This window comes from Bidens hawaiensis, unplaced genomic scaffold (assembly GCF_021521415.1).
Source record: "Bidens hawaiensis isolate Kalapana, Puna unplaced genomic scaffold, B.hawaiensis_p1.1 tig00023233_1, whole genome shotgun sequence".
Classification (NCBI taxonomy): domain Eukaryota; kingdom Viridiplantae; phylum Streptophyta; class Magnoliopsida; order Asterales; family Asteraceae; genus Bidens; species Bidens hawaiensis.
Genome location: NW_027493647.1, coordinates 37,627 through 50,911, shown reverse-complemented (window position 1 = coordinate 50,911; position 13,285 = coordinate 37,627). Strand labels below are relative to the sequence as shown.

At 36.8% G+C, this 13,285-nt stretch overlaps 1 protein-coding gene and 1 pseudogene across 1 annotated transcript; both read left to right on the top strand.

Annotated features, from left to right (window-relative positions):
* Positions 1–4,099: 4,099 nt before the first annotated feature.
* Positions 4,100–7,965, top strand: LOC143567190 (CRAL-TRIO domain-containing protein C3H8.02-like). The gene is made up of 7 exons (XM_077053658.1): positions 4,100–4,230; positions 6,187–6,339; positions 6,459–6,605; positions 6,703–6,855; positions 7,090–7,212; positions 7,489–7,608; positions 7,930–7,965. Exons 2-6 carry the CDS (start codon positions 6,193–6,195, stop codon positions 7,564–7,566), a joined length of 648 nt encoding a protein of 215 aa, XP_076909773.1. The 5' UTR covers positions 4,100–4,230; positions 6,187–6,192; the 3' UTR covers positions 7,567–7,608; positions 7,930–7,965.
* Positions 7,966–10,350: 2,385 nt separating this feature from the next.
* On the top strand, positions 10,351–12,921 carry LOC143567189 (pentatricopeptide repeat-containing protein At4g20770 pseudogene; annotated as a pseudogene).
* The last annotated feature ends 364 nt before the right edge of the window (positions 12,922–13,285 follow it).

The following is a 13,285-nucleotide window of genomic DNA, read 5'->3' as shown; positions in this document are numbered from 1 at the left end:
TTTTCTTATTTTTTAAGAGCTAGATTTACTTTTTTTTCTTATGGTTTAACTACTTTAGTACCCAGCCTGATCAATAACCACTTGAATAACTCTATTAGTTTTTCAGTTAAGCAGAAAGGCATTTTTGTTATTTTAATTATTTAAAGGAATGTTTGGGTTAAATTTACTTAACTTTAATTATTATGATACTCAAGTAGTTAAACCTTAGATTTATGATTTCTGTTATCAAACGTTCAATTGCTTTGAACTTCTCGATTGGGTCAACTGTCAACTCATGTTGGATCGAGAAATTCGCGTTTGACGTAATTTATTTATGAAGCTATATTCATCATACACTCACAGACCAACCCGGCACGAGCCACTCATTTTTACCAGTTTATTAGTTCTTGATGTGTTGAGCTTTCATATTTTTGTTTCAATAATAACTAACTTCTTTTGGTAAATTTTTAATTTCCACTTAGCATTATGCATCTACGTAAACATGATGATATTCATTTTATTTTTATATTGTTTAGGAGATTTAGTAGCACAAGGTACATCAATATATCGATGTTCATCCATTTTTGCAGCTACACAATTTTCATGGAGATTACTTCAATGTAGATCTCAACAACACTCTGCGCATACATGATCTTCAAATGGTAGATAAGGTACATGAACTTATGGCTTCTAACCAATAAAAAAAACTTATTTCTTACAAGCATTTAAAACTTCATACCAATGCATCAAAATATAATGATTTGTTTACTATGACTTTCAGGTATAGTTATATAACAATACTTTGTGCATACATGATCTTCAAATGCATCAAAATACAAGGTACATGAACGATCTATTGATAATGGATCAATAGAATGATGACATGTATTCAAAAAGATGTTTTAATAGTATAGGTAGATTTGTGTAATCTAAGTTATGTAATTTCTGTAATTTTAATGTAAATTGTAACTGTATAAAATATATGATTATTTTGTTGACTATATTTCACTTATGGTTAAAAGTACAAAATTTTCATCAATTAACCGTGTAATACACGGACCTCAAACTAGTTTATCAATATAGCTTAAATTTTAACATTTTAAGCATTAACCCCATTATTAGTTTTACCTAAAACTCTAAAAAAAACCTACAATTTTAATATTTTAAGCATTAAACCCATTATTAGTTTTAGCTAAAAATCGGGAAACCTATATATTTCTGGTTTTTAGTTGTTCAAAATATTAATCACATAATTAAAGATATGGAAACCTATAATTTCATGTATAATCAAGCTTAAAAGCTAAAAAAATGTGTATTTCTTGCATAAAAAATGTATCAAATCCTATACCCAATACATCAAACCATTTTTTATCTTACCAAAATTGGTTTCAAATTGGGTCAACTATAAAGATAAAATTGGTTTTATCTTTTTAAATGTTTTATATCAGCGCCACAACACTATATTCAGGCGACAGTTTCCCCTTACAGTATATTTCGCGATGACCATAAACAAAATTCAAGGTCAATCATTGTCTAGGGTTGGTTTGTGCTTAAAAGAACTCGTGTTCTCACACGGACAACTATACGTGCCTTTATCAAGAGTTACAACCAGATATGGACTATATATTTTGATTCTTGATGAACAATGTATATTGACTAATGGAATTTTTGCTTATTTGTAAATTTTTTGTGTAATGCCTGTTTTGTAGTTTATGTAATTTTAATATAACTTGTAATTGTATTAACAATATATGATAATTGTGTTGTCAATTATATTTTGGTTAATGTTTAAAGTTTATAATTTTCATCAATGTCCCGTATAATACACGGGGCTCAAACTAGTATCTACATAAAATGATACAAGTAAGACCATGTGTAGTGGTGGCTTTGCCACCTGTGTTATGGGTCAAAACGCGGGGGGTACACCGCCCCCCCTGCGTTATGTTGATCTCAAATTTGCAAGCGTTGTATATACAACGCTGAGAATGGCACCAAATCCAAAGTTGACCGTTGCAAATTGACCGTTGGAAAATTAAAAAAAAAATTATTTCCTATATATTAAACCATTTCATCCCCAATCAAACCTCATTAAATTTATAAAAATTCTCTTTCAACTCTATAAAAATTCCTTTACACCAAATTCACTATATATGGATCCTCCATCTATATATAAACAGTTTTTCGGGCCCGACCAACAAGCCGAGGACGTGGAGGAGGAATGGGGTGGTTACGAGTGCGACTATGCTCGCGACACAGTATATGAGTTCCGTTACGGGTGCCATTAGCTCTCCACCCCCCCGTTTCAACAAGAGCATATATCGAACGAGATCATGCCGAAGCCAACAACCGGTTGATGGCGGATTACTTCTGCGACACGCTGAGATACAAGAACCCGAAGACCTTTAGGCGTCGTTTTCGGATGTCTAAAAATTTATTTATGCGCATCACCAATGATTTGGAGCGTGAATTTGATTACTTTAAGCAAAAGCCTGACGCTCGAGGGACGCTAGGATTCACGGCTATTCAGAAGGTTACGTCAGCCGTGCGCGTGCTCGCCTACGGAAACACGACCGACATCAACGACGAGTATTTAAAGATGGCCGAAAAAACAACTTGGGACACCTTGGAGTATTTTTGTTACTGTACGTTTTGTTTTTTTTTTTAAATAGTTTATCACTTGTTTACTGTGATCATTTATTTTATAAAAATTTTGTAAAATATAGGAATATTTAAACTATATGGACCACATTATCTGAGAGAGCCCAACGTTAACGATCTACAACGTCTTTACGAGGCACATACAAGGGTACATGGTTTCCCCGGCATGATAGGAAGTGTAGATTGCATGCATTGGGAATTGGCTAATTGTCCAACTGCATGGCGAGGTCAATTCACACGAGGTGACCAAAAGGGACCAACGGTCAGCCTTCAAGCGATCGCTTCATACGACCTTTGGATTTGGTCGGCATTTTTTGGTGTTCCCAGTTCCAACAATGACATAACCGTCGTAGAGCAGTCTCCTGTGATGGAGAGTTACATATCTGGGACCGTTCCTGTCGCTTCGTTTTGGGCTAACGATAACTTCTACGATCATGGGTACTATCTGGGTGATGGAATATATCCAGAGTTCGCGATAATTGTTAAAACATTCAGAGACCCGATGGATGAAAAAAGACAGTATTTTAAGAAAGTGCAAGAGTCTGCGAGAAAGGATATCGAGAGGTGTTTTGGTGTTCTTCAACAACGATGGCATTATGTTAAAAATCCTTGTCGTCTGTGGTCTTTAGAAAGAATGAGATGTGCTATGTATGCGTGTATCATAATGCATAACATGATCATCGAGGACGAGGGAAGAGCAATATGTCCAACTTTCATACCGGACCCGGATCCACCACGGACTCCGGCAGGTATGGAGCAACGACTCGAAAACTCGGATTCCGTGCGGTCAAGAGAGATACATAACGCACTAAAGGAGGATTTGGTCCAACATCTTTGGATGTATCGGCCTCTGCCTGGTGAAAACGATGATCAAAACGAGGGCAACAATGAAGACGATGATGAAGACAACGACGACGACGAGGACGATGAGGAGGACGAGGACGACGACGAAGAGGGCGAAGACGACGACGACAACGAGGAATAGTTTTTTTGATTATTCTTATTAAAAATTAGAAATTAAAAAAAAATATTCTTGTAATATTTATTTAATAAAATATTATTGTTATTTGATTATTCTTATTAAAAATTAAAAAAAAAAACAAAAAGTGTAAAAGTGACTGGGCGCCACGTGGCGCATAACCCCTGGATGTGAAGAGTTATGACTACAGCCTGTTTTTGTACAAAACCATAACTTTGACTGGGCGCCACGTGACGTATAACCCCTGGATGTGAAGCTTTACGACTACACATGGTCTAAGGATCGAACTTTTGTTACCCATGGGCAACAAGTAGGAAAATATACTGTTTTTTTTTTAATTTTAAAAAGAAAATTTGATGGCGTGACAGCAGTGAAGCAAGCTATATAATATAACCACGCAACACTTATCTAAACCCAGCGAACAACTGCTACTAGTTTAATCTTTTTTTTTAAAAAAAAAAATTCAATAAAATTATCAAATGTCGTCTCTCCGGCTGCCACCAGTCAGCTTCCGCCACCTGTCCGCCGCCCAATCACCGCCGGCGAAGTCTCAATTCTCCGTCCGCAATTGCTCCTCCACTTCCTCCGGAATCAATACCGACACCTCAAAAAAGGTATTATTATGAATTTATCATAGAGTGTTTGATTAATTTGTTTCTACGTTGAGTTTGAATTGGTGTTTTAGTGAGGCTAATCTAAACCTTCACCCCTTTAACTTGTACACACACACACACACACCTCTATATCTAATCTAATCTAAACCCCGACCTCGCCAGCTAACTTATTTTTCAACCTCCAGTTCAGCTCATGTATTAATTCATTCATTAATTAATCAATAAATTATTATTATTAACTAATTTATATATGTTTATAATTAGTTTATTGATTTATATGTATATGGTTTGGATCAAACACAAATGAAATTAACGTGTTAAACGTGAGAATCAAGTAGTGTGATTTTATATACAAGTAAAGTAATTATGTAATTACTCTATGATGCAATTACATAATTACTCTACTTGTATATATAATTACTTTACTTGATTCTCACGTTTAGCACGTTAATTTCATTTGTATTTTATCCAAACCCTATATATATATATATATAGGGTCGAGATACTGTACAATAATGCCTTAACGTACGATAGGTACGCGAGACACTCAAAGGCAAAAATACTAAAACACTCAGCCGGAAGCCTAAAACGCTCAGCCAAAAAACTAAAACGCTAAAAAATGGGTTTCGTGAAAAAAAGTAAAAAAATGATATGTTTTTTCCGGTGAATCGATGATTAATCGGGTATGTATTGATGATTCCGAGATGTTGAGATGTGATTTTATGGATCAATTTCGTGAATATAGGTATTCTTGTACGTTAAGGATTATCGTATTGCATCTTTTCTATATATATATATATATATCTGTTATTTTTTATCATAAATGTATGTATAATAATAATAACAATAATAATAATCCCTCAATTGTGGTATGGTGGTAGGAGACTTGGGTTTTCCAGTGGAGACTCAAGTTCGATTCTCACTTGTGCCACTTTGGGTGGGTATTGGCAATAAATGATTTGAGCTAGGCCTTGTGCAAAAGTTTTCAGTTTAAACCCGAGCCCACGCGGGTTTTCGTCCCACTGTGTATTACGCCAGAGAGTTAGGCTCTTGTGGTGGCACAAAGACTGTAAAGTGGCAACCAACACTATGGTTTCCCGGGAGAACGCCCAAGCCAAACTCTGAAAGCCAGCGTGGGCCTGGTTAAGACAACATAATCCGACCAGAGTGGGGCAACGGGGCTCTCCAAATTTGGGGAGTGCGATAGCTAAAATACCAGAAAGTCGTCGTTTTAAAAAAATAAATAATAACAATAATAATATTAATGATAATATAAATATATGTTATGTATTTCAAATAAAAGTTATATAAATAACAGGCTCAAGCTCGTTTATGCTCGGCTCAATTTGAGCTTTTCGCGAGCGGTTCACAAACGGTTTGGCTCGTTTGCACCCTTGATCAGACAGGCCTGCTAAAAGCTTAATTTGAACTAACCTAAATTAGAGATCGCATGAATGAGTATATCGTGTATATGATTTGTATAATTAAATTATAGTTGCCATTTCGCTTGCACCTAACATATATGATCTTGTTTAATTTTGCAGCTATCGCCCTGCTTGCGGTGCGCGCATATAATGTATATATGTGTGAACCCTCGGGTGGGCAAAAGTAAAATTGCACTAATTTTGACGTTATTTTACTAATCTCGTGAAAATAACGTTAAAAGTGGCGGAAGGTTAATCAGGCATCATGTGGTGGCGTTGATAGCCGAAAGACAAGGGCACATGCACCGATCAGCCGGTGTCCCGATGATTGAGTGCTATGTGCCTTATGTCCAAGGCTTGATGCAAAACTACTATCGAGCCGGGGGTCTCACCGGAAGCAGCCTCTCTATCCCTATGGGGTAGAGGTAAGGCTGTCTACATCTTACCCTCCTCAGACCCTACCATAGCATTGCTATTGGTGGGATATACTGAGTACGATGATGATGATGATGATGATGATTTAATTTTGCAGCTAGTAATGAAGGTGAAAGAGAAGCTTGAGAAAGATTATTACGGTCTCCCTACAGGGAAAAATGGAAGAGACGATGAAGAATTGATTCTTTGGTTTTTAAAGGACCGAAAGTTTTCGGTAGATGACGCCATTGCAAAACTGACCAAAACAATTGTGGGTAAATCTTCATTTTCTTAATAGTATGCAGATGAGATGTTTGATCCATTAAACATAATATATGTTTGTTTAATCCTTAGTTTTATTTTGATATTTTCTTATTGTTATATATTTAGAAATGGCGACGAGAATTTGGCGTGTCAGAAATAACAGAAGAATCGTTAAAAAGAGTAGCTGCAACCGGGAAATCTTATATACATGATTCTCTTGATGTTAATGGGAGGCCAGTATTGATAGTAGTTCCATCAAAACATATTCCAGATGTAAAGTTAATAATTTGTAGAGATAAATGGGATTTTGTTAATATAAAATCTTAATCAGTTAATTGTGTCTTATTTTACATAATATGATATGGTACAGGAGTTTGACCGGTTAGAGGACGAGAGGTTATGTGTGTTCATGCTAGAAAAGGCACTAAGTAGACTCCCGGATGGGAAAGAAGAGATACTTGGAATATTTGATCTTCGCGGGTTTGGTTTAAAGAATTCGGATCTTAAATTCTTGACATTTTTGGTAAGTCATAAATTTCCAGGCTTGGTTCAGTTTTAGATTGGTTCGGTTTGTATACGAGCCGAGCACAAGCAAAGGAAAGCTCGATTGTTTTTTCTTAACACCGGCTATAGTTACATTTGTATAATCTACTCTATATTGTTTAGTTATTTCTATAATAATTTCCTCTCAGACTAACCTTTTTATAAGAAATACAGATATTGGAAGCTGATGAATGTTTTTGTTGAATATTTGCAGTTTGACGTGTTATATTACTATTACCCGAGACGGCTGGGACAAGTATTATTTGTTGAAGCTCCTTTTGTATTTCAGCCAATTTGGCAGCTTGCAAAGCCCTTAGTAAAGCATTATGCTTCTCTGGTATAATCATCTTTGCATACAATTTAGTAAATAGTAAATGGGTAGGTCGTGTAACTGGTCAAACTCTTAATTTTTAAATGGGTCAGGTCCGGCTGACCAGATACACATTTGTCCAAAGTAATATAATTTTCTTGGAAAAGAATGGTTTTGGGAGGTTTTATGCTTCCTTCTAAGCTACTTTTTTTTTGTTTATACTGTTTGACCCGTTAGAGATTTATTTTAAACGTAACTTAAATCAACACATTGTAAGTTAGCGGGTCATGATTGCTTCTAAAGGTACGGTTTTGCTCGGTGGATGATGTGAGAAAGGAGTATTTTACAGAATCGACACTTCCAGCAAACTTTAGGCGTTGACAGCATATTTCATTTTCTACATTTATACAAAAATCATTCCAGGTATTTATGTTGTCTCTTAATCTATAATATAACGGGTTACTTATAATCAAGTTGTAAACGGGCTAAAACATGCCATAAACGGGTTGGCGGGTTGTAATAAATGGGTTCAACAGGTCGTAAACGGGTTACTGGTTGACCTTATCAATTTTAAAAAAAAATATTTTATTCTAATTTTTAATGGGTCGACCCGTTCAATCAAATGGTCAATCGGCGTCTAGTTAGACGGGTTAAATTCCAACATAATTCATTTACTAGTCTGATTTACAGATGATAGCCATGAAAGAACATGACTGGACATTAATACTCTTTTATCTTTTGTAGGGTGTATTGGTGGAAGCTGAGCTGATGTGGAGCTTGTTGAGATAATTGGGTCACCGTTTTCAGCTGTTAGATGGTCGTCGTCTTTAACAGTGAAGCCGAAGACAAAGTTTTGATTATAAATGGGTCGTTGTTTGATTAATATACTAATATTGAATACATGAATCTCTGAAATTAGTCGATTATGAAATTGAAACTATGGATGGAAATGGAATTTATTTAATTAATATTGATATATTGATTGTGAATATCAATATGGCAGCCACCATTATTAATGTTTCAGTTGATGTAGTTTGTTGAGATAATTTAGAAAGAGAAACTAAAGCTAAAAAGTCAAAATAGTGTCTCCTACTATGGCACTAATTCCAATAACCAAACCTCTTTTGTCGATTCATAAGTATAATAAACGGGGCGGTTTGGTTATGGCGAGTTTGATATTATCAATAACCAAAACCGACCCGTATTTGACGGTTGTCAAAAATCATTAAACCGACCCACCGATTATAGCGGTTATCGGTTAAAATCGGTTCGGTTATGGTTCGGTTTATGGTTAACAACGGTTAATTTGCTCACCCCTAATGGATGCTATGCTCTTAAAAAGAATGGGCCCTAATATAAATCTATATAATCATATAAACTTATAAAGTGTGATAAACATATAAATTGGTACTGGTTATGTTGAAATTTCAAATAATCAAAAACATATTCAACCGCATTAATAAATATGTGTGAAGTTACATAAAATTTGGTATATATTTGTATATTTCGAAAACTATATATAAATACTGAAGAACAGTAACTTTGTTTTCAGTAAGATCAGATTTTTTATTCAAAATGGGGTGCCGGCGCAGCTTGTTGCCTGCTTATCTGTCTCTTTATTGTAATTTGATCATATTATTTTTTTATTAATATTAAAACGACAAACCATCCTACTTTACTATAAAAAAATTATAAAAAAAAAATCCAATCCGATAATCACTTTTAATCTTGATTAATCGCTGGTTATTACCCCACCGCCCGACTAACGTCTATCGAGTTCTACAACATTGGCTAGGGGTGTGCATGAGTCTGTCTCAACGGTTTTGGGCTTGAACCTAACCAAAACTGATATTAAATTCATTACAAACCGATTTTCCGGTTTTACATTTAGTGAAATGTTTGGACGTAAACAATTTTGAACTAAAACAATAAATTTGGATCTAAAATTGTTGTTAACCACAACCACCTATTAATAAAACAAAATTTAACCATGAAACTTTGCGCCAAAAATCCAATAACAAACATTCAAACAAGTTCAACGTAGTTTGGTTTTACATATCCATGCAATTATAAAGTTCACTTTAGTTTTGAAGCAAAGGAGGAAAACTTGTATTGCGGCCCTCCAGACCTCTAGTCACCCCCGTTTTTTTTTTGCTTAGACCGTCTGTAGTCGGCGCGTTTTCACGGCGTTTTGGAGCATAACGCCAGGGGCACACCGCCCCCCCCCCCCCCTCCCCGGCGTTTTGGGGCGTTTTTTTCCCAAGCGTTTTCTTTACAACGCGAGATCTGGCTCATATATAAAAAAAACTATCCGTTGGGGGTGGGAGGTTACCGTTGGGAGCCATGGAAGTGTTTCTGGAGATGGGTTACCGTTGACACCGCCTGTGAGTAACTCCGGCAGCTGCTGCGGCGGAGGAGGAGGTGGTGGAAGGAGATCTTGTTTTCTGATTTGGCTTCGAGCTTGCGGCGGAAGAGGAGGAGGAGGAGGAGGAGGTGTCTTGGGTGTTGGATTGGTGTCTTGGTGGATAACGAGCCGGCGATAACGAGCGAGTAGGTTTCTGATTTGGTTTTGGAATGAAATGGAAGAGTTGGTTGGTGTGTGTTGGCGGGTTAACAAAATGAAATGAAATATTGAAATATTGGGTTGGTGTTAACAAAATGGAAGAGCGATTACAGTTGTTACATGAGTATGTTAACAAAATGAAATATTGGGTTGGTGTCTTGGTGGGTGTTGGGTTGGTGTCTTGGTGGTTAATGAAAACCCGATCGAATGCTAAATTTACTTCTGTTTTGTTTTGTTTTAGTTTCGGTACCGTAATGAAACCGATTGAGTTGAATAAACTCACCGTCTTGACGCTAAGTTGAAACCGATTGTTTTTATTTATGAGTTTAATGTATTTTTTAATTTTAATGTAGTTTTTTAATTATATATTTAATTATTTAAATGAATTATTATTAAAAAAACAATAAAATTAATAGTGACTGGGCGTCACGTGACGCATAACGCCTGTGGGTGGAGAGTTATGACTACAGCCTGTTTTTGTAAAAACCATAACTCTAACTGGGCGCCACGTGGCGCATAATGCCTAGATGTGGAAAGTTATGACTAAACATGGTCTTAATAGTATAAATTTATGCGTTTTCATCCGAAAATTTATATACATAGTGTAAATTTACTCGTTTTCCTCCGAAAATTTTAAACCCGGTTACCCTAGTTTATGAAAATCTTTATACATATTGAGTCCGGTCAACCCGACGTTATAACCGAAACCGACCCGTAAAAATTGACCCGTTAAGTTTACCACATAAACTTATTTTTAAACATCAGCAGACACTTATGAAGTTTGTGCAGATGGAAACCAGAACCAGCACTCAACTAACCAATCTCTTACAACTCTGCATCAACAATAAATCACACTCAACCGGAAAACTCATCCACGCTCACATCCTCCGCACCGGTCGCCTCACCGACACCTTCCTATCGAACCGATTAATCGAATTATACCACAAATGTGGCCATTTAACCACTGCCCACCAACTGTTCGACCAAATGCCTCACAGAAACATTTTCACTTGGCACGCAATATTAACTGCCCATTGCAAAGCCAACAATCTAGACACTGCACACCAGCTGTTCGACCAAATGCCCGAACGAAACGCGGTTTCTTGGAACACTTTGATCAGTGCATTTGTTCATAACAGGTTGTATCACAAAGCATTGAGTTTGTATGATAACATGAATAAAGCAGGTTTCCTGCCCACTAATTTTACGTTGGCGAGTGTGTTTAGCGCGTGTGGTGCCGTGTTGGATTCGGAGTACGGGTGCGTGTGTCATGGGTTGGTTAGTAAGATTGGGCTTGAGAGTAATGTTTATGTTGGGAATGCTTTGTTGAGTATGTACGTGAAATGTGGGCGGTTTGAAGATGCGCTTAAGGTGTTTGATGAGTTGCCGGAAGTTAATGAGGTTTCGTTTACGGCGATAATCGGGGCTTTACAGGATAGTGATCGTGTTGACTATGCGTTTGAGTTGTTTCGGTCGATGCGTAGAGGTGGGATACGAGTCGATGCGGTGTCGGTTTCGAGTATTCTTGGTGTGTGTGCTAGAAGTGGGATTGGTCAGCAGCTTCATGGTCAGCAAATTCATGGGCTTACGGTTAGACTCGGGTTTGAAAACGATCTTCACTTGAGTAATTCTTTGCTAGATATGTATGCAAAACACGGGAATATGAATAGTGCTGAATTGATATTTGATAATTTGCAAGAGTTTAGTGTTGTTTCTTGGAATGTGATGATTGGCGGGTATGGTCAAACTCACCAAATTCAAAAGGCGATAGAGTTTATGCAAAAGATGCAAAGATTAGGATTTGAACCAGATGAGGTGACCTATATTAATATGCTTACCGCGTGTTTAAAAGCGGGTGATATTGAAACCGCTCATGAAATTTTTAACAAAATGGGTTCTCCGGGGTTGACTTTTTGGAATGCTTTGCTTTCTGGGTATACCCAAATTGGAAAACATAAAGAGGCTATTAGGGTTTTTATAAAGATGCAGTTTTGTAATGTTAAAGGTGATGAAACTACTTTTGCAGTTATTGTAAGCTCGTGTGGTTCGTTAGGGCTTTCAGAGGGTGGAAAACAAGTTCATGCGGTTTCAATAAAGAATTATTTTGATGATGATGTTTATGTTGCCAGTGGGCTTATTGGGATGTATTCAAAATGTTATAAAATAGAGGTTGCAAGATTAATATTTGAAAGAATTAAAGATCAAGATGATATAGTTTGTTGGAACACTATGATGGCGGGATTATTGTTCAATAATCTTGATAAAGATGCATTCTTTTTGTTCAAGAGCATGTTGGAAAACGATATGCTTCCGACCCAATTCTCGTACGCGACCGTACTAAATTCCTGCGCGAAATTATCGTCTATTTCGCATGGTAGACAAGTTCACGCACGCGCTTTGAAAGATGAAGCTATAAACAATGTTGTAGTCGGAAGTGCGGTTATCGATATGTACTGTAAATGTGGAGATGTAAACGAAGCAAGATTGTTTTTTGATGAAATGCCCGTTAAGAACGTTGTTACGTGGAACGAAATGATTCACGGGTATGCACAAAACGGGCTTGGAAACGAAGGCGTGGAAATTTTTGAACAAATGGTTAACGAATCAGGTCAAAAACCGGATGCTATAACATTTATTGCGGTTTTGACTGCGTGCAGTCATTCGGGGTTGATTGATTATGGGATTAACGTGTTTAACTCGATGCAAGAACATGGCGTGGAGCCGGTTTTGGATCATTACACGTGTTTGATTGATTTGTTGGGGCGTGCAGGTCGGTTTGATGAAATCGAGGTTGTTTTGGATAAGATGCCGTGTTTAGATGATCCGATTTTGTGGGAGGTGGTTTTGAGTTGTTGTCGAGTGCATATGAATGTGGGTTTGGCTAGACGAGCTGCAGATGAGTTGGTTCGTTTGGATTCGTTTAATTCTGCACCGTATGTTCTTTTGGCTAATATGTATACTTCAATGGGAAGATGGGATGATGTGCGGAAGATTAGGGAGTTAATGGTTGAGAAACAGGCGGTTAAAGGTACGGGTTATAGTTGGTTTGAAAATAAAGATGGGAGTTAGGTAAAATTTGGTCAAAGCTAGGATGCGTAGGGCGCTTCTATGTAAAAACACATCTGGGTCGAAATTGGTCAAAGTTAGGATGTGTAGAAGGTGTATATGTAAAAACACATCCGGGTCAAAATTGGTCATATTTGGTTACAGTTAGGATGTGTAGAGACTTATATGTTAAAACACATTTGGGTCAAACTTGGTCAAAGTTAGGATGTGTGGGAGGCTTATATGTAAGAATACATATGGGTCAAAATTGGTTAAAGTTAGGATGTGTAGGAGGGTTATATGTGAAAACAATCAGAAGGGTGACGAAGTTTTGAACGGTTTACTTAAAGATATGAGAGAGATGCAGCTTCTGATTATACTTAAAGCTTTTTTGGTTGTACATAGAGCAACGCCTTTTGTATGTGAAGCTCTAGACTTTAAATGTTGGACTTGGTGTTTAAATGCTATAAACACAAGGATACATATTGAATT

Bases quoted from the DNA above. Each gene is read 5' to 3' on its own strand.
- LOC143567190 (XM_077053658.1), top strand. From the start codon at position 6,193: ATGAAGGTGAAAGAGAAGCTTGAGAAAGATTATTACGGTCTCCCTACA. The intron at 6,856-7,089 runs GTAAGTCATAAA...GAATATTTGCAG, and splicing joins TTAAATTCTTGACATTTTTG to TTTGACGTGTTATATTACTA. The intron at 7,213-7,488 runs GTATAATCATCT...TTGCTTCTAAAG, and splicing joins TAAAGCATTATGCTTCTCTG to GTACGGTTTTGCTCGGTGGA.